Source organism: Eretmochelys imbricata, chromosome 21, assembly GCF_965152235.1.
Source record: "Eretmochelys imbricata isolate rEreImb1 chromosome 21, rEreImb1.hap1, whole genome shotgun sequence".
NCBI classification, from domain to species: Eukaryota; Metazoa; Chordata; order Testudines; family Cheloniidae; genus Eretmochelys; species Eretmochelys imbricata.
The window spans coordinates 2,367,195-2,392,402 of NC_135592.1; the positions used below are offsets into that span (position 1 = coordinate 2,367,195).

At 57.7% G+C, this 25,208-nt stretch overlaps 1 protein-coding gene across 2 annotated transcripts; it reads right to left on the reverse strand.

Moving 5' to 3' along the window:
• MOV10 (Mov10 RNA helicase) lies at nt 1-17,191 on the reverse strand. 2 transcript variants are annotated; one of them, XM_077839346.1, is made up of 22 exons: nt 16,927-17,191; nt 13,925-14,021; nt 13,310-13,428; nt 12,624-12,862; nt 11,841-12,081; nt 10,080-10,178; nt 9,508-9,670; nt 9,198-9,352; nt 8,668-8,844; nt 8,400-8,547; nt 8,124-8,285; nt 7,474-7,577; nt 6,913-7,010; nt 6,450-6,569; nt 6,007-6,109; nt 5,490-5,607; nt 5,179-5,370; nt 4,578-4,652; nt 3,968-4,093; nt 2,486-2,574; nt 1,517-1,638; nt 1-935 (listed from the first exon to the last, which is right to left on the reverse strand). In XM_077839346.1, exons 1-22 carry the CDS (start codon nt 17,058-17,060, stop codon nt 886-888), a joined length of 2,931 nt encoding a protein of 976 aa, XP_077695472.1. In that variant the 5' UTR covers nt 17,061-17,191; the 3' UTR covers nt 1-885. The 2 variants fall into 2 exon arrangements, 1 of the variants encoding a protein (XP_077695472.1); XR_013348532.1 differs by lacking the exon at nt 1-935 and having other exon boundaries at nt 1,566-1,638; nt 2,288-2,574.
• Nucleotides 17,192-25,208: the final 8,017 nt, after the last annotated feature.

Below are 25,208 nucleotides of genomic sequence, written 5' to 3' on the forward strand. Positions count from 1 at the left end.
CACCCTTTATTTTGGAAGCACCTTTGCACGGGGCCTGTTGGTCAGGAGCTACAGCCCAGCTGGTCCCCAGCGCTAACCAGGAGTTACTCAGCATCACCGCAACACCTGAGCAGGGCTGTAGCCAGCCACTTGGAAGCAGCTCCAGGCCCTGCCGCTGGGCTCTGGAAACGGCTCCAGCTCAGAGGAGCGGGGTCAGTTGACCAGTAGCTGGGAATTTTGATTTTCAAAAACAGGTTTCCATGGGTGGAAAAGGTGAGCCCTAGAGGAGGCGCTCTCGCCGTCGCTGGGGGGGCTGGGTTTCTGCAGTGCCAGTTCAGGCCGGTCAGGTTAGCCACGGGGTGGGATTTTTTTTTTTTAAAGTGTCATTTTTCAAAAATTGGACGTGAAATCGTTGTTTAAGCCATTGTGCGGCAATGTCGGCAAACAGCCAGGGCTTCCTGCTGCAGCTCCCCGTCCTGACAGCAGCCAGAGAGAGGACAGGGGAGAGAGGGTGCAAACAAACGCCTCACACGGCCAAGCAGACCAGTTTCTGTGTCCAGCTGCCCTTGTGCTTCCAAGAGTTTACAGAATCGCACTGGCTCAGGTTAGCGAGCGGGCCTCAGGGCTGGGCCCAGATCCTACATCGACCAGGCTAATGGGTAGGAGTCGGGGCTGGGTCCATGTGAGAGGGGGGCGTTGGGATAGGGGGTAGGGTCGGGTCTACGCTCCCAGTTCAATCCCTGCATTGCTCCCCTCCGCTGCCCCGCCCCAGGGTGCTTGGAAAGCCCCCGGCAGCAAGCGAGGTGGCTGAGGGGACCAGACAGAGGGCGACGGGAGGTTGCAGAGCGAGGCAGGAGACGCCCCGCTGGTGCTGACATGGCAGTAGGACGAGCTGCAGGTGATGCCTCAGTGCTCGTGTCTCCACGCTGGCTCCACTTGCTGCTGGATGTGGCTCCCTGTAGAGAGACGCCGGCCGGCTGTGAGGGGGGAGCAGAGCAGCGCCCAGGAAGGCTGGGGGTGGGGAGCAGGGCAACGTCTGTGTAGGGCACAGGAGGGGGTGAGCAGAGTACCCCTCAGCTCCCTCCTCTCTCTGGAAGGCGGTCAGGGCTAGTGGCAGGGGCAGGAGCCTGCAGTCGCCTGAGAGACCCCAGAGAGGTGCAACAGGGGCATGGACACTCTCCCAAGGCTGCCCACAAGGGGGTGCCGGAGCCAGGCTAAAGGGGGATTCCGGGAAGTGATTGCCGGCCCAACGCGGACCTTGGCTGAGACCCACCAAACTCGTTGCACAGAGTAGCGGCTGTCTGCTTTGCATAAACGAACACCTGTGTTCCCCAGCCCCCGCTGCTCCCCCCACGCATGCTGGGCCTGTCAGCGGGACACCAGAGGGCATAGCTGAGTCACAAGTCATGCTGCTGGGCCCCAAAATGCTGTTGCAGCCAGGCCATATCCCACACCCCTGCCCCCCGCCCTCCCAAAGAGCTGGGGAGAGGGCTGCCCTGTCGGACCCAGATTGGGTGCAAGCTTGTGCTGCTCTTACCTGGTGACTGCGTGCTCAAGCAGAGAGCGCTAAGCTCATCCACAAGGGCATCCTCTTCCGTGCTCTCTTCAGTGTAGGGACACCCCGTGTACCCACCCTTCGCTATGCAGTACCTGAGAAACCTGCAGGTACAACCAAAGGTGCCCATTAGCACTGGGCATGGCCCACCTCCTCAGTGCAGGGAGAGCCCGCTGGGCATGGCCCGCCTCGGCGGGGGGCCTGCTGGGCAGCTTGCAAACCTGTGTGAGAAAGGCCAATGGCACGGTCAACCCGCTCCTGAGAGCACCCGGCCAGAGCCAGCAGGCCCTGGCCAGAGCAGGCCTGGGGCCAGCAATGGAGGATGAAGGGCCTGACCTGTCTCTGTGCTGCGGGCAGCGACCACTGCAATTCTGGGCCCAGCAGCATCTTGCATTTCCACAGGCACGACCGTCCCCAAGTTCTGCAGCCACCTCTGGGGGGCAGCCGTGCAGGGCAACACTCCCCTTTCTGTCCTAACGACGGGGCAGAAGGGTGACAGCCCGGCTGGGATTTCACCAGGATCCCAGCACTTATCCCTAGCTTACAGAAAGTGCCCTGAGGTCTTTAACGACCACAAGTGGCAAGGGCTTGGAACAGGGTTTAAACGTCTCCTTCAAAAGATGGTGTGTCCCTGCCCCCCGCACGCTGCGAGGTCACTGGCTCCGTCCTGATCCCAAGGGAAGTGTATTGCCACCTCCAGATCTCCCAGCCTAGCTTCCCAGCCCAGTGCCGGCCCTCCCCTCCCCTCGTCACCTCAGAGCGGGTCCCATCACCGGGGGCCCGGTCGCAGGCTGGTGTCCGAGCAGCCACCCGAAGGTGCTAACCCCTGCGAATGGGGCGCTGCGTTTCAGGCCGGAGGAGGGGTCCACGTGGTTTGGGGGACGGGGGAGCCCCCTGGGCCCTGGGAAGAGGCAGAGGACAGGAAGGAGGAGGCTGCAGGATGCAACTTACGTGTTCCAGTGAGGATCCTTGCTAAGCACGGCCGGGTTGCCCACGATTATTAACAGAGCCTTGGCTCTGGTGATGGCCACATTGAACCTCTAAACAGAGAGAGTAGGATGAGGCCCCTCGGCGCCCAGGATGGGCAGGGGAGCCGGCCCGGACTGCCCTGCCCCACAGCTCTAGGGCTGGTCCTTAGCCCCAGCGCTTTCGGGCTGTCAGTGGGCTAATGGGAGGGGTGGGGCAGTGTCCAGACCAGGATCTGTGATTCCCCAGGGTGCAGTCCCACAGCTGGCTGGCCTCAGCTGGGTTTCACTGTGGCTGCCTGGACTAGCTCTGAGCAAGGCTAGCTGATAGTCCGAGCCCCGTCTACACCAGTGGCACTGCACCCGCAGGGAACGCTGTGTCCTGAGAAGGGCTGGCCCGAGTGCCGCTCTGCTATGTTTGGTCACAGCCTTTGCCTCCCGCTTGGCCAGACTGGCACACAACCGTGTGGGGGGCAGAAGGGCTCTCCGCACGTGCCCCGCCTCCTGCCCAGCCAGGAAGGGTTAAAGGGTGTTCCTTTCCACAGGTGCCCCCGCTCTGGCAGGAAGCGGCGTGGGGAAGGGCTCTGCTGGGATCAGCGCTCGCTTGTCACAGATGATGAGGCTCAGGCCCGAGGAAGGCTTTGGAGCAAGTGGTTCTGACAAGCCACAGGGCCAGAGCACCCTACCCGGGCCAGGCACAGTCTGCGTCAGCTGGTGCAAGTGCTCTAGGCTCTGCCGGACGTTCGGCCCCTTGGCCAAGCAGCTGCAGCTGACCCAAGGTGAGCAGAGACCCTAGCGGGCAGGGAGGATTCCTGTCTCCCCAGTGTGGGAGCTGGTGTGGGAGGCCAGGCCTGCGGGACTGACCTGAATGCTGGGTGCTAAGCAGCCTGGCCCTGTGGGAGCTGGCTCTGCCCCAGGCTTTGGACGCAGGGCGGGGAATGCCCGAGCCGTGGGGTTCTAGATCTTGCACCATTCCCCCGACTGCCACACGGGAGCTAGGGAACGGGCCCCACTGCGAGAGCAGCCTCACCTGCCCTCCTGTCCTGGGGCTAGTGGCCCGTGCCCCTGGAGTGGTCTCTCCCTGATACTGTCCCCAGGGCAGGCTCTGTGCGCTGGGGGAAGGGTTGTGTGACTGGGGCCTTGGATGGAGCGGGGGGGCTTTGATTTGTTACCTGAGGTCCTGCAGACGGTCACTAGCAGAGCCTGGAATGGGACCCAGAGTCCTGGCCCTGCTCTGCCCACTAGCGCACGCTTCCTGTCCATGGCAGCAAAGCAGCCCGTAGTTTATTTTATGCCATGAATCAGCCATGGCCTGTGAAACCGGGGGGAGCGGTGAGGGGGTGGGCAGTGAGGAAGATGGGGTGGGGATGGCTGGCAGCTCTGCACCCTGGCTGAGAGCCCATGACTGCCCTCAGGGCTCCACAGTCTCCTCGGGGCCAGGCTGGGGCAGCAGGGGCAGGGTGCCTACCTTGGGGTTCTTGAGGAAGCCCAGTTTGAACTTTTCATCCATGCTGAGATACTCGGTGCAGCTGCGCACGGTGGAGATGAGGAGCACACGCCGCTCCTGGCCCTGGAACTCCTCCACCGAGCCCACCTAGCAGGGAGCAGAGGGCAGGGATCTCCATCCCCCGTTGGCAGCCTCCCTCACACCCCCCCGCCTCCCCCAGCTGTGCAGGGGGCCCTTCCCTCGGCTGCTCTGAAGGGACCCTGTGGGGCAGAGCGTCCCCCCAACCTCCTCCCCTGCTCTTGTGACTCTGGCCGATGGGGGAGCGGGACGGAGCCCGTCTGGCCCCAGCGCTCCGGCTGCAGGGCTCACAAAGGAGAGGCAGCCCACAGCTGCGCTGCTGGCTTCTCCGCACGGCCGAAGCACTCTGCCCTCCAAGCCCAAGGGATGGGGGGCCCCAGGCTGGCCTGGTGTCTGCTGGCGGAGAGCTGCCCCCCGGCCCAGCGCCAAGCGAGTCCCACTGCTGAGCTGGGACAGTCTGGCATCAGGCTGGGCGTGGCTGTTGGCGTAGCTGCCGGGCCACAGCCGTTACTCCAGGTGCGGCCAGAGGGATGGGGGGGAGGGAGGGACTTACCTTCAGCTCCTTGATGTCTGGGAGGTTCATCAGGTCTTGGTCCATTTTCGTGATGGCTAGTCTGATCTTCTCTACCTGGGGAAGGGACGAGGGAGGAGTGGATGGGACTCTTGCCGCCCTCAGGAGCTCCTGGCTCCCAGCCCCGTGATCGCTCCTCTCATAGCCTGTACGCCCTTGTGATGGCCAGCTGCCTCTGGCCACTGGGTCCCGCCCTAACCCTCCTGTTCGGTCTCCGCCATCTCTCTGAGATAACACCCTCGACCCCTCAGCCAAGTGCCGGGCAGGCTCCTGCTCTAGGTTGTTCCGATGCAACTGGCCAGAGAATACCACTGGGGTTCCCCAGCCCCATCTGGCAGGTCCCTCCATCTGGGGCAATTCCCCAGGGCTCCTGGCCCCTGCCCCAAGGGGGCTCCCCCACACGGGGCACTGCGCACTCCCTCCAGATACTCAGCAGAGAGTGGAGCTTGATGGGGTGCAGCAGGGCGACGGCATGTGGGGCTAAGGAGCCTGGGATGGGGGCGCTCAGGGCTGGGCTGCCTGCACCTCTGCAGGGCATGTGATGTGTGGGGAAGGCAGCCCTGGGGGCCGGGCTGCATCTCACCTGCTTCCTGTAGGGGGAGATGATACCGATCTCCTTGGGGGAGATCCTGGAGCGGCCCTGCTTGCCCTGACTCTGCAGCAGTTTCTTGAGGTAGGTGACCAGGGTTTCGACCTCCAACGTGTTGAAGAACGAGGGGCTGTTACCCTCTCGCTGGTCCTCCCCGGAGACTCCGTGGAAGATGATCGGGAAGCCCTGGAGGGAGAGTACCACGGTCAGGGCTGCAGCTAGCCCCGTGGCCAGCAGGGGCGCCTGGCGCTGCCCCGCCCGGGGTGGGGGCTAGGCTGGGTGCCTGCTCCCCGCCCCACCCTCACCTGCGTAGGCAGCTCCTCCCAGGTGCAGTAGGAATAGCTGAGGAGGCGGTCGGCGCACTCCTGCAGCTCCCCGTCGTAGAACTGCTGGTTGGGGATCTGGAGGAGGGCGGCGTGGGACCTGGGGAAGAAGCCGTGACAGCATTTCCGGGGGTGCTCGGCTGCTCCTCAGACCCACCTGCACTGCAGCAGCCTTGAGGCCCCCTCCCCACTCACCAGCAACAGGAGGGGCCCCAGAAACCTCTGCTCTGGGCACAGAGTGGCCATGGCCGGGCTTCCGGGCAGGGAGAGCAGAACCCAGGAATCCAGGTTGCTCCGTCCAAGGTCTCTTGCCCTTGGGTGACGATTAAATGAGCCCCACGCCAGGCAGGTGGGTATCAGAGAAATGGACAGACACAAGCATCCCAGGCTGAGCCAGCAGAATGGGGGCTGGAAGCCTTTGCTGCTGGCAGCCCGGCTCTGACAGCCCGCCCGGCGCCCGCATGCCACAGCGTCGGTCCCGGGGGGGCGGATACGGCACCTGTAGTTCCGCAGTAACTTGGTGACGAACTGCGGGTTGTAGCTCTTGGCTCCCTTTTGGTACAGGGAGTTGTGCAGCATGAGCCTCTCCAGCAGCGAGACCTCTGCAAGAGAGAGCAATGCCCCCGTTACCAGCAACCCTGGCCTGGGACTGTGCCCCCTACGAGCAGCCCCACGGAGTCAGGCCTGTCATAGCCTGGCCTGGGCCTCTCTCAGCAGGAGGCAGGGGGCAGGAGCTTCAGTGGCTCTCGTGGGGGAGACTTTCACCCGCCTATCACAGAGCGAGCCTCTCCCTGTTCTCCAGAGGCGCCCAGGGTCACTAACATGCCATTGCAGTGGCTGTGCAAAGCCAGATGGCCCCCGAGCCCAGACGAGTGGGGCAGATCAGCATGTCTGAGAACTCCCCGCTCTCCACCCGGTGCCTTTGCCCTCTGTTCCACTCACCTAACCCGTGTTCGATGGCCAATGGGGACCTCAGGATTGGACCCAGCTGCTTGGGATCTCCCGCCAACACCAGCTGCCCCGCCTTGGTGTTGGTCTCCTGGTCCATCGCTGTCAGAATTCCTGGGGCAGAGAGACAGCTGAGGCGGCTGGGCGGGGTAGGAGACCCCTGCCCAGGCAGGTCGCTGACTGATCCCCGCACAGTGAGGAGCCGGTAAAGGGCCTCATCACGGCTGTAGCTGCGTCGAGCAGCCGGGAGGGGCTCCCCCAAGCTTACAGCGCAGAGAAAGGGCTGCATGCAGGACCCAGAATGCACCGCCAGGAGCCAGTGCTGGCCAGCCCCAGGCGCTGGCCATCTGTCTGAGCAGGAGTGAGGCGGCCGGGTCCAAGGCCCCGGGCGTGCGGGGTAGGGTGGATGAGGTGATGCCTGGGGGTGCAGTGCTCCTGTCCCCAGATCCCTACTCACCTGCGATGGCAACCAGGCTCTCCGGCTCCACCGCGTGGCCACACTCGTCGATGAAGACGTGGGAGAAATGGCCCTCAGGGAAGCTGGCCGTTACCAGCCTGCAGGGGAGAGGGAGAGGCAGTGAACAAGCCTGTACAGTGCTGGCTCCCTGCCCTGCCACCTGCATAGCCAGACTGCTCCACCGAGGCCTTCTGCAGGACCTGCCATGCCGCTGGCCCCCTCCTGAGCCCGGCAATGCCCCCTCCCCACCGAGCAGGGGCTTCCATGGCCATGCCCAGGGCTGGGCATGGGGAGAACTCCTCCCCTGGAGTCTGAGGGGATGGCCCTCCCCTTTTACAGAAAGTGACCAATGCGGCCTGATGATGTGCCCCCGTCCTGTGCCCCCTCCGGTCAGCCCCTGCCCACATCTCTCTGTTACGCCTCTTCCCCCGGTAAACCCTGCCCAAAGAATTCCCTTCTCTTCCCCCAGCATAGCCAGGTATCCCCCAGTCGCATCCCTACTGTGCTCCCCCAGCACAGTCGCAGTCTTCAGAAGTGGGGTTTGCACCGGGCCCCTCCTACCTTCCTGCTGTCACCAGGGTGGTGATGATGACCCGGTAGTGCTGCAGCTTCTCCTTGCCTGGGTACACGTGGCACTGCTGGGCATCGTCCCAGTTACAGCAGGGCTACGAACACCAACAGCATTTAGACAAGGTCTGGGATCGGAGCTTGTTTCCCTTGGGGAAGTTGGGGGCAGACATGCCTCCCCCCAGAAAGCCCTGAGCTAACTGGGAGTGGCATGTGCGTCTTGGCTGGTGACCTGAGGGTCCTGCAGGGAGGGCAGGGACCCCTATCGACCGTGCAGCCTGGGGAGGTGACTACAGCTGCTGGAACATGGAAGTCCCTTCCCACAAGGAAATGACAGTTTTGAAAAAAACTTTTGTCCTGAATTGGCATTTTTCGGCTTGGGAGAGGCCTGCCTGGGAAGCTGTCCTCAATTTCACTCTGTGCCTGTCTGCGGAAAGTGAAACTCACAGGAGCCTTCCAGGCGGGCTGCCCTGACTATTTTTCCCAACGCAAAACTGGTTTCCACCCCCAATTTCAGTTTTCCCATGGAAAATTTGAAGTATGCTAAAGGGCATCATAAAATCCTTCAGAGAGGAAAGTTCCTGCCCTGCTCCACGGGCGATGTCTCTCTGGGTGCCTCTTGGGGTGCCGGGGCGCACATGTACCTTGATCTCCTCCGGCACCTGGCGATAGTCTCTGCTGCTGGCATTGACCCTGTAGATGCTGCCCTTGTCCAGGTGTTTCATCAGGCGCTGGCAGAGCAGGTCTGAGGCGCTGTTGGACGGTGCACAGGCCAAGGTGTGGGAGTCCTGCAGGCAGCTGACCACCTGAGAACGAGGAAGAGCGTAGCAGCCCAGGCGGGAGGCAATGGATACAGAGGGGAGAGAGGGGCTGTGGGCCGGCTGACTGCCCTGGACTGGGAAGCCAGGGGATCTCCTCACCTGTTTGATGGCCTCCACCATGGTGACGGTCTTGCCGGTCCCTGGCGGCCCAAAGATGAGGTATGGTGCCGGCCTGGCCATCCCCGTCACGATCTGCCGCACAGCGTCGCACTGCTCCTGGTTGGTCTCCAGGCTCCGGTCAAACAGCCTGAGGGGAAATGGAGCCGGGCAGGTGCTGAGGGGAAGACCAGGCCCTGCTGCGTGTGACCACCCCACTCCCCACACAGCCAGCCCTCAGAGTGGCTCTCCTCTGAAGCCAGGCACTCACCTGAGCCGGCCTCCCTCGGGGAGGAGGGACTTTCCGTATGAGAAGGATGGGAAGAGGATGTCACCCAGGTTCCTCTTCTTGGCCAGCTCCACGGCCCGGTGCTGCACCCGCAGTGGCAGCCGGTTGAAGGTAAAGATCACATCGAACTTCAGGTTATTCACGAAGCTCTTCAGCAGGCTGAAAAAGAGTGACCAGGGTTGGACAGAGCGCTAGGCACCCCTCCCCAGGCACTGTCCTGCCCAGTCCCACCCTCCCCGCTACTGCGCGTGGTTCCCACTCCCACCCCTGCTCAGCCTGGCACTCCTGCACCCCACAGCACAGCACCTCCCCCTCTGCTGCACTCCCCCAGGCAGTCACCCATCAGTGCTAACAGCAGGGGCTGCTTGGCTTGCATCATGCAGCTGCCTTGGACCTGGCCCGAGCCCCTCCAGTCTTGTTCCACGCAGACCACTTGGTGCCACCAGTCAGGGCCCAGCTTTCCCAGCCCCGGGGGCTGGCCCGAGACCCCCAGGGACACGGGCGCAACTCACTTCGGAGAGAAGCCCAGCTTGACCCTCTCCAGCTCCACGGCATGCACATAGCCCTTGTACTGGACATGCTGGGGCAAGGTGCGCTGGTCGCTGGGGGTGACAAACAGGTGATCGCCCTTCAGCACGGACGGGCGGTTCTCTGCCACGCCAGGGACCTAGGGACAGAGCAGAGAAGGGGCAGCTCAGCGGGGAGCATGCCTGGCTGTGCTCCCCTGGCAGCCAACCATCCTGCGGGCCCCTTCCTCCATACTGGCAGCCCAGACGTGCAGGGAGGGGGCACGCTGCAGGGACATCAGGCCTTGGCTCTCACCTCCAGGCTGAGCAGCCTCTTGTTCTGCGTGTCCTTCACCATCGGGGCATCCTGCATGTCATAGCGCCGGATGTCCACCTCCATCTGGAGCTCCTCCAGGTGCAGCAGCAGCCGGAACGTCTCCTGGTAGTTCTCAAACTGAAGCTTGGCTGCCAGGGACTTCCTGCAGGGCCAGTGCCAGCCAGGGGTTATCCTGACCTCGCCGGGCACAGCGGGGATGGACTAGTGGCACGACAGACGAGGCAGCAAGCTCCAGGTGCCCTGCAGCGTGGCAGGGCCTCAGAGGCAAGGGGCGGAGCGAGCAGTGGCAGTAAAGGCTGTCATGTGTCTCCGTGGCTTAGTGTCTGGGAGAAGGAATCCCTGCCTGGCCCCAGCACCAGGAACCACTGGGATACTGAGCTTGCTCCTGGGGCCCTGCTTTCTGGGCAGCTCACCTAAGGGGGGCTTCTGGCTAAGGGGTGCTGGGCCCCATGGCTGTGCGGGGCAAGGCGCTCTTCCTTGGGAGGGCAATGAGGCCACCAGTGTGGTGTAAGCAGGATGATCCCCCCACCCCCACTCCCACGAGCACTCACTGCAGCCTGCTGCGCTCAGCGCTGACCGTATCCTTCAGGTCCTTTGGGTAGTTGTAGAAGTCCAGCGGGATCACCTGCTCGAGCTCGGGGTGCTGGGAGCTAGGCAGACGAGATGCAGGGTTACTGCAGGGCTCTGTGGGAATGAGCTCCTCGCCCTGCCCAGCCGGCAGGACAGACTCCAGCGCTGGGGCTCAGGTAGGGGGATGCTGGCTCTCAGGACCCGGGTGGCTGGGGTCTCCAGCCAGCTGCCTCCCCACACACACAGAAGATGGAGAGGTGGCTGGGTCACCTCCCTGGGGTGGAACTACCGGGAACTAAAGGGCTCGTTCATCTAGCACAGAAAGGTGGAACAAGAACCGATGGCTGGAAGCTGATGCCAGGCAAATTCCAACTGGAAACAAGGTACCAGTGGGTAACACAGCTGGTGATCAGCCGCTGGATGTGGTGGATTCTCCAGCTCTTGACTGGAAGATGCTCTAACCAAACACAAGTTACTGGGCTCACCCTGGGGTTGCTGGGGTAGGGGCAGGCCTGTGCTATCCAGGGGCTCAGACTAGACGAGCCAACGGTCCCTTTGGCTCTATGAAAGCCCAGCAGGTGCTTTCGCCCCGGCTAGGGAATGGGGTTGGATCCCAGCTGCACATAGAATCATAGGACTGGAAGATAGAGAGGTCATCTAGTTCAGTCCCCTGCACTCATGGCAGGACCAGGTATTACCTAGACCATCCCTGACAGGTGTTTGTCCAACCTGCTCTTAAACATCTCCAGCAATGGTGATTCCACAACTTCCCGAGGCAATTTATTCCAGTGCTTAACCACCCTGACAATTAGGAAGTTTTTCCTAATGTCCAACCTAAACCGCCCTTGCTGCAATTTAAGCCCATTGCTTCTTGTCCTGTGCTCAGAGGTTAAGAAAAATTATTTTTCTCCCTCCTCCTTGTAACAACCTTTTATGTACTTGAAAACTGTTATCATGTCCCCTCTCAGTCTTCTCTTTTCCAAACTAAACAAACCCAATTTTATCAATCTTCCCTCATAGCTCATGTTTTCTAGACCTTTAATCATTTTTGTTGCTCTTCTCTGCACTTTTTTTTTTCTCCAATTTGTCCACATCTTTCCTGAAATGTGGCGCCCAGAACGGGACACAATAGTCAGGTTGAGGCCTAATCAGTGTGGAATAGAGCAGAAGAATTGTGTCTCGTGTCTTGCTTACAACACTCCTGCTAATACATCCCAGAATGATGTTTGCTTTTTTTGGAACAGACTTACACTGTTGCCTCATATTTAGCTTATGCTCCACAATGACCCCCACATCCCTCTCCGCAGTCCTCCTTCCTAGGCAGTCATTGCCCATTTTGTATGTGTGCAACTGATTGTTCCTTCCTAAGTGGAGTACTTTACATTTGTCCTTATTGAATTTCATCCTATTTACTTCAGACCATTTCTCCAGTTTGTCCAGATCATTTTGAAGTTTAATCCTAACCTCCAAAGCACTTGCAACCTCCCCCAGCTTGGTGTCGTCTGCAAACTTTGTAAGTGTATTCTCTATGCCATTATCTAAATCATTGATGAAGATACTGAACAGAACAGGACCCAGAACTGATCCCTGTGGAACCCCACTCATTATGCCCTTCCAGCATGACTGAACCACTGATAACTACTCTCTGGGAATGGTTTTCAAACCAATTTTGCACCAATATCCATCCCTTCAGCCAGCGATGCTGGGTGCAAGCTGCCTGGCCCAACTCTCCCCCTGCATACCTGTCAGGAGGGACGCCATCCTCTGTGGTGACCGTGACCGTCTTCTTCAGGTTGGCCTGGTAAGGCCTGTATGGTGCCGTGGGCCCCAGCTGCTCAGCCAGCCGGCTGTTGGCTATGGCAGAGATGAATCGCCCGATGCTGAAGGGCCCGTCCTGCTCCTTGGTGAACTCGAACAGCACGGTGACGGGGAAGTAACCATAGTACTGAGTCAGGCAGCGCGCCTCGATCAAGTAAGAGTCCCCTGCAGTCAAAGGAGATGTGTGAACAGGGAGCTCCCCCTTCTGGGGTCCCCACGTGCTTCCCTCACCCTCCCAGGGGGCCCTGGGCATTTCACCCCACGGCAACATTCTGCCAAGTCTCTGACGCTAACTCAGACATCCAGGAAGGCGGCTGTCCATGAGTGTGTGTGTGGGGGGGGCGGCTGGGAGAAGAGCGCTCAGAAGCTCTCTATGCTGCCATGTCCACTGGCAGGGCAGAGTGAGAGCAAGGCCTGCAGTTCCTCCTTCCACACCCCTACGTGCCACCCTCACCCACATACCCAGATGGCTTGGCAACTGCACCTACCATGCTTGCTTCCCCAAAGCTGCGTGCACCAGATGGGGGAGCCAGGACAATGCAGAGAAAGGGGTACAGAGGGAGGACCATACACTGCCCACTATTGTGATGCAGCCACCTCTTGGCTTGAATGCAGCGGCTGTTTCAGTCACACAGCTTTGCTGAAGGTCAGTGTGGGACCAGATGCGAAGGAGAACCTTGCTCCTGTGGGAAGCTGGACTCTCTTACCTGGCTGCAACACCCGGGGCTGCTGTCTGGTCACCTTGCTCTCGTCGTGGAAGGTGATCTCGCACCGCTTCCGAAGCGCTCTGTATCCTAGCAGTATCACATCCTCGGTGCCGTTGTTCTGAACCCAAATGCTGGCTGTTGCGGCCTCATTGGGCGTAACAGGGAAGCGGATGCTCCCGTTCCCCCGGTCGTGCTCTGAGAGAATCTCCACCCTGTGTTTCCCACCGATGAACTCCGCTCTGAGGGCAGAGGGTGCGGGTTGGATGTGCGTGTACAGTCCCAGCTGGCCTGCGTCTCCTCGGGCCGGGGCTGCCCTAGGAGCCGCTTCCCTCTTATTATAACAGAATCTGGGCCGGAGTCCCTCGGGGTCCAGACCCTGCTGGGGCTCTGGGGCTGGGCCAACGCCCTCGATGCAAAGACTCCTGTCGATTTCAGAGGCATTTGGCTCAGGCCCACAGAGCGGGCCGAAAGCTGCCGGAGCACGCACTCCTTGTTCAGCCCTCCTGCTTCTTCCCCGGCCCCCCAGTTGCCCCGTCCTGCTTGGAGGGGAGCCCAGGAACAGCCTGTGAGCTGCCAACGTTTAGCCTGCTCTGGGCTGCCCCTGCCTAGGGGCTCGTTGTCCCCTTGGCCCGTGCTGCTCTTACAGCGAGGGGGGTTCCAGGCTGTGCCTGGGTGGGCTTTGGTACCTCTCCTTGGCACGTCCTCTGCGGGGAGACTGATTAGTGCCCGCCTCCTGGCTGTCCGTGGGGGGCTCCTCTGGCCTGGGTGTCCAGTACTGGTTGGTAACCTTCACTTTCTTTTTCACCTGGGGAAGGAGAGCAATTGTCCAGCGGGTAGGAGCTGGCAGAGGAGTGGAGGCTTCCAGCATGTGGCGGGGCAGCCCCGGAGAAGCTGGGGCAGGGAGCAGAGTGGACTCACAAAGCCTGTGGGCTCAGTGGGGCTGGCCCCAGGGCTGAGCCAGGGCTGTGCTGGAGCGCACTCCCCTGGACCAGCTGATGGTGGCGGGCTTGGCGGTTCGCACCCCCATATTCAACATGCAGCCAGGCCCAGCAGTGAGAGCTGTAGGTGCATCGGCCTGCCCAGGGACGGGGAGCCCCACCGCTTGAGCCACTTCAAGCCCGCCCAGCCCTGGATTCTGGCCTGCAGGGAACAGTCCTGCCCCTAGCAAGGGAGGAGACACCAGCCCCAGGGCTCCCCGAGGGCGCAGGGATGTTGGGAACAGACCTCGGCAACCGGGCCCTCGTCTGCCAGGGGAGCCGAGATGCAGCAGCCCTGCCGGGGTCCGCGTGGGCAGCACCTACCTTCCAGAAGCGCACGAAGTCTCCCCGGACCTCGGCCCGGCCGCTCTGGCCCAGGGTGAACAGGATGGAGGAGAAGTTGGGTGTCTTCGTGTCATTCCTGCAGAAATGACAGAGCGGGAGAGTCTGTGACTGCGGGATGCCCAGACCCGGGGTGCGTCTCCAGGGAGGGACTGAGCTGGCAGGATGCAGGAGGGAGAGGAGCAGGGGCAGGGAGATGCCAGTGTTTGGGGCGAGGAGCATTCCCCCGCTCCTCTGGTAGGAGAGCGATGGGCTAGGGTCAGCCCTGGCCCTCTGTACCACTGCCACCCGGGAAGCAGCAGGGCCGTGCTCTGCTCTGGGGAGAGGGGCCCCGACTGCAGAGAGTGGGGGGATCTCTTCGTCATCTCCAACCAAATCCTATACCGCCGCCTGCCATGTGGGCAACTCAGCAGGAGCCCCAGGGCATTGCTCGAACGCAGCATGGGCACCCCGAGCTCTGCCATTCCCCTGCCCTGGCATCTTCCCTGGGGGGTGACCGTCCCCAGCAACTGCAACCCAGGCGGGGCTCACAGTGTCGGGGGTTAGTAGTAGCTGCAGATCCAGCTGCCGCCCACAGCGCAGTGATAGCCTGGGAGCAGGGCTGGTCTATTCCCTGCTCACGCAGCGACGGGCTGGCCAGCAAAGCCAGCCGCAGCCAGCTGCACACAAGGAACTCCAGCGGGAAACAAGCCCAGGGCCTGGGGGTCAGGGCTCGTGCTGCGATAGCCTCAACGTGCTATGGCCGGGTGAGCCTGGCAGCACTGGGGGCAGACTGAGCCTCAGCCCGGCTAGAGGTTAGAGCAAAGCCTGGGGGTTCTCTCCCCAGCAACGACACCGATTCACCGTGTGACCGAGCGCAAAGGGTGTAATCCCTGCCCGGGGGATGGGGTCAGGCCGGATCAGCCAACGTGCACTAGGGGGATCTCAGGGGAGACCCCGACCAGTGGGCGGGACATGCGTACACAGGCGTGTGTCACACACCTTCCAGCCAGGAAGGCGGCGGGGGTCGCAGGGGTAGGGCCCTGCCCACACATTGTGGAGAGGGCCAATGGGCTGGAGCAGGGAGCTGGGCCAGCCCCGTTGGACAGGATCCCCTGTGGGGTGAGTGCGGGATGGACTCAGTCTCAACAGACCAACCCCCACCCCCAGGGCAGGACCCCACTCTGGGGATGGGGAAGGTGGGGGCCCCCAATTGCCATAGTGTGCAGGCCAGGGTGGGGGACCATGAGGCTGCTGGCCTGGCAGCTTTGCTCAGTGTTTGCAAAGTCGGGTCTGAAGAGCTGGAGCAAAGGCTGCCGGCCGGTACACGAGGGCCACAGAGACGCCCTGCTGCCCTGGGCATGCAGGGGATGGTACCGGAGCAGAGCTCCCAGCAGGCCCAACACTTACCTGGCGGGGTCAGAGGAGTGTTTGCCCAGGACACTTCCACCTGCTCCTGCCTGAGCCCCCGGGGCCTGCCTCCGCCTGGCCTTGGTGTGCACTGGACTCTGCTGCCCCTGCTGCAGACGCCCCACGGCCCGGATGGCGCAGGGCTGTCGCTGCACAGCAGCCATGAGCAGTCCTGAGCCTGCTGCCTGCCCACGCTGTGCCCTGATGCCAGAGGCATCCCTTTGTCACTACACATGCTAGTGCTAGTCCCCCTGGACAGGCCCATGCTCACCCCAAAGCCCTGGGGGCTGGGAGGTGTTTGTGTGTCTGTCCCACCCCATCCCGTTCCAAGGCCCATCTCTACTGCTGGGATGAGTCGAATCCGGCTCTGAATCCGAATGGAGCAGGACCCTCAGCGCTGCATGTCTCAGCCTGCTGGCTGCTGGGGAGGGGGCAGAGGAGAGCTGGCGGGGGCTCCTTTCATTCCCAGCCAAGGCCCAATGACAGGGCCGCCCCACAGCAGTTAGCCCCAGGACCCAGAGTCCTCAATCCAAGGCCAGATGGGCCTGGGTGAGCATCTGTTCTGGCCCCTGTAGAACACCAGCCAAGGAACAGCTGAGTTCATTCCTGCTGGAATAGAGCCCCTCTCTCAGGAAAACATCCTCTCCCGGCTCCCCAAGTGCTCAGGAAGGGGAAGTCAGGGTGGTATTTTATTTGTGGGTATGTATTTGTAGCTGCCTTCTGATAGTTTGGCAGGCTGGCCCGTCAGTGATTACCTGGGGCTGTCAGGTGCCCAGGGCCAGACTTAGTTGTGCTGGCAGGGGAATGCTCCAAAGCAGGGGCCCCTCTTGGCGGGTTGAGTTGTTCAGCCATGGGCCAGATCCTCATCTGTGTCAATGGCTGGAGCTGCGCCAAAGCCAGCGGCACTGTGCTGATCTACCCCTGACTCATATTTAGTTTGTGGTCCACAATGGCCTCAGATCCCTTTCTGCAGTACTCCTTCCTAGGCAGTCATTGCCCATTTTGTATGTCACTTAAGATCTGGCCCAGTACCTCACACCAGGACGCAGGGAGCCGTTCAGCCGTCCGCCTGAGCAGAAGACCGGCTTCCCCGGCCAATGCTGTTTCCTGCCACCCAGCCAGGATGGAGGCACTCACATCTCCGGCCTGACTTAGCGAGTGATTTGGGACGGGGTCTGTGGCAGGCCCGGGCTGCACCCCATCAGCCAGGGGAGAGATGGTTTGCCCTGGATTTGATCTTAACAGAATGGCAAGCCCCAGTGGAGTGGGGTGCGTTTCCTTCCTGGTCTGGGGCGACACAGACTCTCCTCTCCCTGCTTGGGAGTTTGATGGCTTCCCAACAGCCACAGCCCTTAAGTTAAACTTCCTCCCCCTGTCCTGCTGGCCCCATCCCACCTGGCCATGCTCCATACAGGGGGGCTTGCAGCTGTCCCCAGCCCCTGCACACAGGATGCCAAGCAGAAATCCTCCCAGACCCAGGTAATGTGGACGAGGAAAGGTGTTCTCCCTAGCAACAGGCCTGGACAATGGGGTGCTCTTGGAGTGAGGAATCAGCCATCCGCACCCCGCTCCCTCTCTGTGGGTCTGCCTGTTACCTGGTCCTGAACTCCTGATTGTAGATGGTCCTTAGTGCCTCCCGGCTGCTCACAGCTTCTCTGCCTGTGTCTTTTAGGAGCTGCACAAACTGATTCCCAAACTCCCTCCTCTCCCGAAAGGTGAACTTGGGCATCTCCTCTGGCTCCGCTGCTCACCCCCAGACCTTTTCTTGTCCTGTCCTGTGGGGTGGCCTGGCTCAGCAGCTCCTGGCCAGGGCTTCTGCTTGTGAAATCTGCCAGCAAAGTGCTTATCAAAGAGGGAAGATGATAGCAAACTCTCAGCAGGCTGAAACGAAAGTGAAAGAGGCTATGTGCATCCTGGAGACAGCCCCTGCCTGGGCTGGGGGTGGGAACAGCACTGTCCAGGGAGCCAGGCCCTCTAGCAGCAGCTGCAAATGCCCGGGGGAGGGGGGGGAAGTCTCAGGAACCTCCTCTTCAAGGGCTCTGAGAAAGTCCCAACCCTGGGGCCAGGGCGAGAGCAAGTGCTTGGCAGGGCTCAGCCCAGACTGGGCAAAGTTTTCTGTGGAAGCTCTGAATAAAAATCAGAACCGCTCCCCTTCCTCTGAGAGCTGCACCCGCCCCGCCATGCTGCTTTGGCCTGCTCTCTGCAGGGACTCACACCAGCTCCCGTGCCTGAGGCACCTGTTGGCTGTCAGCCTGCCCTGGGGCAGAGGGCTGCATGCAGGCCAGGGGCTCCTTTCGGAGCTTGTTGGTTTGTTTCATATTCATGTTATACAGGTTACTCTGTTTATTTTGGAAAAGGCAGGTCAAAGCAATGGGCCTGTCCTTGGAGCAGCAGGTGAGGCATTTGGGATGGGCCTTGGTTCATGGGGGAGATCATGCCACGGTCTCTGGCAGCCCCCCAAGGAAGTCCCCCCCAGTGAGCTTTTCCCTTATTAGTGAGGGCTCTGCTGTGCCAGAGGGGTGAATTTTCAACCAGGGCCTTTGTCCCGGCGCTTTAGGCTCTTTTAGCTACGCAGGGCTCAGGCTGCAGAGCGCCCTGACCATTAGGACAAAGTCCTTGGCCTAAACTGGGTATTCTGTGGAAGCCAGTGCAGAGGGCAGAGGGCAGGGCCCATGGGCTCACGGCAGCCGGTGTTGTTGGGGGGATGTGCGGCAGTGGTCTGCACTAGTCGAGTCTCCTGTCCTGCGAATATTGCACTGCGCAATCCTGCCCAGAGCTGATGTGGGCTCGTTGTGGGGGGAGTGGAGGTAATGGGGAAGCTGGGTTCTCCTCCCAGCTCTGCCGCTGGCTGCTCCCTGGATGACCTTGGCTGGGTTACTTCCCCCTTCTTCGCCTCTGCTCTCCCCATCGGCTGAGCCACCTCTGCAAATGCCTGAATTCTGAAAATGGGTCCCCTGGTGTCTCAAGGAGAAATCTCCTCTCTATGGTGGCCACAGGATGCCAGGGTATAATGGCTGCTAGTCAGCCTGGCACAGTGTGTTTCGGCTCCGGCTAGCTTTCCTTTTGCTCAGTTATAGTCTGGAGATGCTGCTGTCCCCTAGCATCCTTTTATATCTCCAGACAGGCTGCTCTGACTCTGCGGAACTAGCTCCGTCTGTCGTATTAGCGTGGAAGTGCTAAGAATATCTGCACTGGGACGGAAGTCACCTGGATCTTGCTGGCCATGAGTCAGTCCAAGAATGTTTGTAAATTTATTTCGATAGCATACCAAGTTTAACTACCCCAATGCTTGCTCCTGTGCACCTAAGTGCATCCCGAGCTGTTGTATTCCACTTTCCATCAGTGGCTCTCAAAACACTTCATGGAGGAGGGCAGTATCATTATCCTCATTTTACAAATGTGGAAACCGAGGCACGACGTGGGGAAGTGACTAGCCCCAGGTGTCCCAGCAGGTGAGTGGCAGAGCCAGGATCAGAGCCTGGGCCAGTGATAGCCCTGGTCTCCTGACTCCCAGTCCAGTCTTCCAGCCATTAGACCATACTACCTCTCCTCCATTCTGCAGCTTTGTAATCACAGGTTCTGATAGATACCCTGGGCACTAGATACAGATTTGACGTTTAAGCAGTTGGACCCAGACCCTGCAAATACTTATTCAGGTGTTGACCGTAATGCATGGGAGTCATTCCATTCCTCGTGAGCGTGTGCAGGATCAGAGTGCAAGGGCTCTATGCCACCCTGCTACCCCAGCGATTTCACTGAAATAACTCTGGCTTGACAGGGCAGAACTTGGCCTATGTTTGCTGTTCTGGGGCTCTTGGCAGAGTGAGCCTCAACTTTTGAGCCTCCCCCAGCTGGCATTGCGCTTGTCTTACAGCTCTGCAGTTTTGACTCCCCAGCACAGAATGATCTGTGCCTTTGAAAAATTAAAACCCTCTATCACAGCCTGGCTGCGCCCTAATCAACAGGCTGGTGACTCAGTCACTGGCTGGGCAAGTCAAGTGAGTAAACTAGCTGATGGCTCCCTGCCTCAGAGAAACGGAAGTTATCCTGGCTCAGAAGAAGGACGGGGAAGGGGCAGCAGAGGAAGAGGCCAGGCAGCAGATCCCTTTGCTTGCAGGCAGGAGGCTGATTTTGTGCCTAGGGAGAGGACAGGGGCGGCAGGTTTGTAGAAATTTTGGTGGTGCCCAGAATGCCCAGAGCCCACCCCAGGGTCTAGGAGGGAGTTTGGGTCGGGGGAGGAGGTCTGGGGTGCAGGCTCTGGGCTGGGGCAGGGGGTGCAGGAGGAGGGGTTGAGGGGTGCAGGCTCTGGGAGGGAGTTTGGGGACAGGAGGGGGGTGGTGGGAAGGGGTGCAAGCTCTGGGAGGGGGTGGGGGATGCGAGGGGGGTGGGAGGTGTAGGCTCTGCGAGAGGGTCAGAGGTGTGGCGCTTACCGGGGCTCCTAGGCAGGGTGGGCCGGGGATCTCCACGTGCTGCTCCCCCCCAGGCACTGCCCCCACAGCTTCCCATTGGCTGCAGGGGCGCCTGGGGCAGGAACAGCGCAGAGACCCCGACCCCGATGCCCCTGGCCGGCAGCCACATGGAGCGAGCAGGCAGCAGCCTCTCCAGTCTGGTCCGGCTGGTGGTGTGTGGACCCCCCCCGGCCGCTTTAAATTGCGGTGGGGAGGGAGAGACCCGGGCCAGGGACGTTCCTGCTGCCCGGGGCCCGGAGAACTGGCTGCCCATGGAGGGGCCGTTCTTCAGGGTGAACAGTTATGACCTAGGTCGCTGCTATTTTCATTCTGGGAAAGGCAGCCAGGCCAGGGGGGACAGAGGAGGGATTGATCGAGCCCCCTGCACACAGCACGGAAGGATGGCCGCATGGAGAAGGCATTTTTTTCTGGGAGCTAAGGGTCATATGCCCAGCTCTGTCACTTGTTCATAGTGTGATTTTGGGCAAGTCCCTTTGCCTTTCTGTGCCTCAGTTTCCTACTTGTACACCAGGGACATGGTACTTCCCAGCCCCAGAGGGAGTCGGGGGTGTGGATAAGGCTCAAATACTACTGGAAGATTGTAATATATTCAGATTTTCGGGCCAACTACCATAGGTCCCCAGGCATGGGGTGTAATGCCATTTATTCCTTTTCAGGAGTCACTGGAGGAAAAGTCCTTCGGGGAGCACTGCAAACTCCCAGTAAGTGGGAGAGGGCTGGTGGGCTCATGGGTCAGCAAAGGGCGTGATTTAGAGAGACTGTGGTGCTGAAGGTTTGTTATGACCATGTCTCTCCATAAACTGGCTTGTGTGTAATTGACTCACTCTCGTAGGTGTGGTTTGGGGTTTAACTTGGGTTATGACTTGATTAGCACTAGCCCTTTCCTCTCCCTCCATGCCTCTGGTGCAGCTCCCCCAGCACTGGCAATGGTAAGACAGGGGTCCAGGTGGCTCCTAGCGCTGCCGCTGAAAGCTGTTCTGAGAAATTTTCTCACAAAATGAGCCTGCTGTAACAGAACCTTACTGTCCAGGAAGCAGGACTAACTTCTTACAAGAGCCCCTGAATGACCGAACCCAGGTTACGGTCATCAAAGTGGACAGCACTGGCATTCAGCTACTTGATTAGAAAGGGAATATGCGGGTGGGGGGTTATGGGAACATCAGAGCAATGCAAGGAAGGAATGCTGAATGTTAATAGGTTCATTGAGAACACTTTGTAATTCAGCACCTTCCACCCAACCACCTCAAATGCTTTGCTAACATTGTGGCAACTGAGATGCTGGCCTACCATTTATGCAAACATCTTTACCTTTGTCCTCCCCACCCACAGATGATTTACTCAACTGCTGCATATTGTCTCAGTCTAAGGCTTTGTCTATTTTACAAGTGGCACCAGTTTAACAAACCAGTTTAACAAACACCCTATACCGGAAACCTACTGACCGCTATTCCTACCTGCATGCCTCCAGCTTTCACCCTGACCACACCACACGATCCATCGTCTACAGCCAAGCTCTGCGATACAACCGCATTTGCTCCAACCCCTCAGACAGAGACAAACACCTACAAGATCTCTGTCAAGCTTTCTTACAACTACAATACCCACCTGCGGAAGTAAAGAAACAGATTGATAGAGCCAGAAGAGTTCCCAGAAGTTACCTACTACAGGACAGGCCTAACAAAGAAAATAACAGAACTCCACTAGCCGTCACCTTCAGCCCCCAACTAAAACCCCTCCAACGCATTATTAAGGATCTACAACCTATCCTAAAGGATGACCCAACACTCTCACAAATCTTGGGAGACAGGCCAGTCCTTGCCTACAGACAGCCCCGCAACCTGAAGCAAATACTCACCAACAACCACATACCACACAACAGAACCACTAACCCAGGAACTTATCCTTGCAACAAAGCCCGTTGCCAATTGTGCCCACATATCTATTCAGGGGACACCATCACAGGGCCTAATAACATCAGCCACACTATCAGAGGCTCGTTCACCTGCACATCCACCAATGTGATTTATGCCATCATGTGCCAGCAATGCCCCTCTGCCATGTACATTGGTCAAACTGGACAGTCTCTACGTAAAAGAATAAATGGACACAAATCAGATGTCAAGAATTATAACATTCATAAACCAGTCGGAGAACACTTCAATCTCTCTGGTCACGCAATCACAGACATGAAGGTCGCTATCTTAAAACAAAGAAACTTCAAATCCAGACTCCAGCGAGAAACTGCTGAATTGGAATTCATTTGCAAATTGGATACTATTAATTTAGGCTTAAATAGAGACTGGGAGTGGCTAAGTCATTATGCAAGGTAGCCTATTTCCTCTTGTTTTTTCCTACCCCCCCCCCCCAGATGTTCTGGTTTAACTTGGTTTTAAACTTGGAGAGTGGTCAGTTTGGATGAGCTATTACCAGCAGGAGAGTGAGTCTGTGTGTGTATGGGGGTGGGTTTTTGGAGGGGGGTGAGGGAGTGAGAGAACCTGGATTTGTGCAGGAAATGGCCTAACTTCATTATCATGCACATTGTGTAAAGAGTTGTCACTTTGGATGGGCTATCACCAGCAGGAGAGTGAATTTGTGTGGGGGGGTGGAGGGTGAGAAAACCTGGATTTGTGCTGGAAATGGCCTAACCTGTTGCTCACTTTAGATAAGCTATTACCAGCAGGACAGTGGGGTGGGAGGAGGTATTGTTTCATATTCTCTGTGTATATATAAAGTCTGCTGCAGTTTCCACGGTATGCATCTGATGAAGTGAGCTGTAGCTCACGAAAGCTCATGCTCAAATAAATTGGTTAGTCTCTAAGGTGCCACAAGTACTCCTTTTCTTTTTGCGAATACAGACTAACACGGCTGTTACTCTGAAACCTTTAACGAACAGTGGAGTTTTAGTTGATTTAGGGCTTGTCTACCTAAGGAGACATTTGTGATTAACTCCATGTGTGGATACCCTTATTCTAGAATAAAAGTGCTTTTTGTTCCTGTTTAGCTTAACCCACTTATGCTTTCAAAGACTGTCCACACATGGCATTCTTCAGGAACAGCTATTGCACTTTAAATTCACACCCTACCTTACTCATTAACTTCCAAGTGCAGACAAGCCCTTAGTTAGACTAGTGCAAACCTTCTGTATGGAGACTCTGACATCAATTGAAATGTGGGTTATACTGAGTTAGCACAAGCAGGTTCCTTACCATCCTTAATTAAATCAATTATACCAGTTTTTTTAATTTTTTAAAATCCATTTTAGTTAAGCTTGTAACACTGACAAGGCCCTAGCTTGTGAACTCACTAGTACAGGGAGTCTCTGTTGCTTATTTGAACAGTGCATTGTCCAGTGAGGTTTCGATCAGGTCCTTAGACGCTACTGCAGTCAGATGGTCAAGTGTCAACATACCCCTCTGAGATAGTTGGTAAGTTTCCATTGTTTGTTTTAAAAATTAGGGAAATGGAGGCAGAGCAAGGAAGCAATTTACCCAAAGTCACATGGGAGAGCAGCAGCAGAGCTAGGAACCGAACCCAGATTTCTTGCTCACAGCTCTGCTCGGAGCACCCTCGCAAGTTACTGTCAATCACATTATGTTAGAGACCACAAGGTGGGTGAGGCAATATCTTTTAGTGCAGTGGTGCCAAACTTTATTACACGAGTGGGCCACATAAACCAAAGCACAACCTTGTGTGGGACAAACAGATTCTCTGTCAGGGGCTGACAGCCTGAGCCCTGCTGTGGGCCTTATGAAATGCTCTGGTGGGCCCTATATGGCCCATGGGCTGTAGGTTGGGCACCCCTATTTTATTGGACCAACTTCAGTTGATGAAAGCGACAAGCTTTCACAGTATCCTACTGTGTGTTTTGTTGGCATACATTCTTAAAGTGCAATACGTTAAGGCTTATACTGAAGAGGGAAAGAGGATTAGGAAATACTGTGCACGCATAACCCGACTGAGTTAACGGCACAATCTTAACCTTTCGGAATTCCCTGACGCAAATGTTTGATCTTGAAACTTTGTTACATTAATACTGGTGGATATCATCACATGTCGTTTGAAGGTTATTTAAAAGAGCAAATCAGCAGGTAACTGGCTTACACAGTTCATTGCAATGGATATGCCAACAGCCCGTAAAACAACCAATCAGGGTGCAGATATGCACAATGTGTATTATTCCTGTTCGTACCCTAAGGTATCTGACAGAACTCTGATTGTTCCCAGGTGTTAGCTGCAGCCGTGATACACTACCGCATGAGTTACTGAGAGTTTGGTGGATACCATATAACATATCAAGGTACTACAGGGACAGACGGTATAAGCCCCGTGTGTAATACTGGAATAGGAGAGATTGTTTTGCAGTCCTCACAGGCATGTGAATATAGCAGCTTTCAGTTCAGGACTCCAATTCTAAGCTGGTTTATGTGAGATGGTGGAAAAATTGCTGGTAGCCTAGTGTCTAGTACTGCCCTCACTGTTGCTACCCCAAACTACTCATGTCAGGATATGCATCATTATAGCAGGCTGCAGAGCTGAGTTCCTCTAGCAGGTAACTGTATTTTGATTAGGCATAAATATCAAAGATCATAAAGGACAGACACAAGTAGCTTTAGAACAAAGACTGGTGTATTTCTACTGGAACAGATGACACACAGGATGTGTGAGGGATGAATGCATGGATATTCTGAATGGCAAATACAAATCTATTTTATTCTGACAAAACTTCTCACGAGGACTGGAACACCGACACTCTTATTTTGTGGTATTACTGAGCAAACCTGATGTTTAATGCACAACCTGCCATTTTTCTTTGCATTTTTAATAATAGGAACACAGCTTTAAGACGACCTTGGGAAAGGCGGAAGGACGACGAAGTGAAAACCAAGCAGAGTGAATTAGCTGTACAGAGTTCATTTAGCAGTGCATCCATGTTCTGGTTTCTTAGGCCATGTCTACACTAGCTAGCATACCGATGCAGCTGTGCCACTGTCAGATCGCTCGTGAAGCCGCTCTATGTCGATGGGAGACAGCTCTCCTGTCGACATAATTAAACCATCTCAAATGAGCGGCGGTAGCTACGTTGGCAGGAGAACGTCTCCAGCCAACATAGCACTATCCACACCGGTGCGTCTGTCGGGGTAACTTGTGTTGCCCAGGGTGTGGTTTTATTCACACCTATGAGTGATATCAGTTATATTGACAAACGTGCTAGTGTAGACATGGCCTTAGAGAGAGAGAAAATGTCCTCCTCTCTTTTGGGGGAAGCTGCTTCTCAATCACTCAGCTGTTTTCTCTTCTATGAAAAATGGAATAATTTAGAGCAAGTTTTCAAAAGCAGATATTAATCCCAGCGTTCCAAGTATAACAAGAAGAAACTGGCCCCAACAGAAAGAGACAAAGATTGCAAG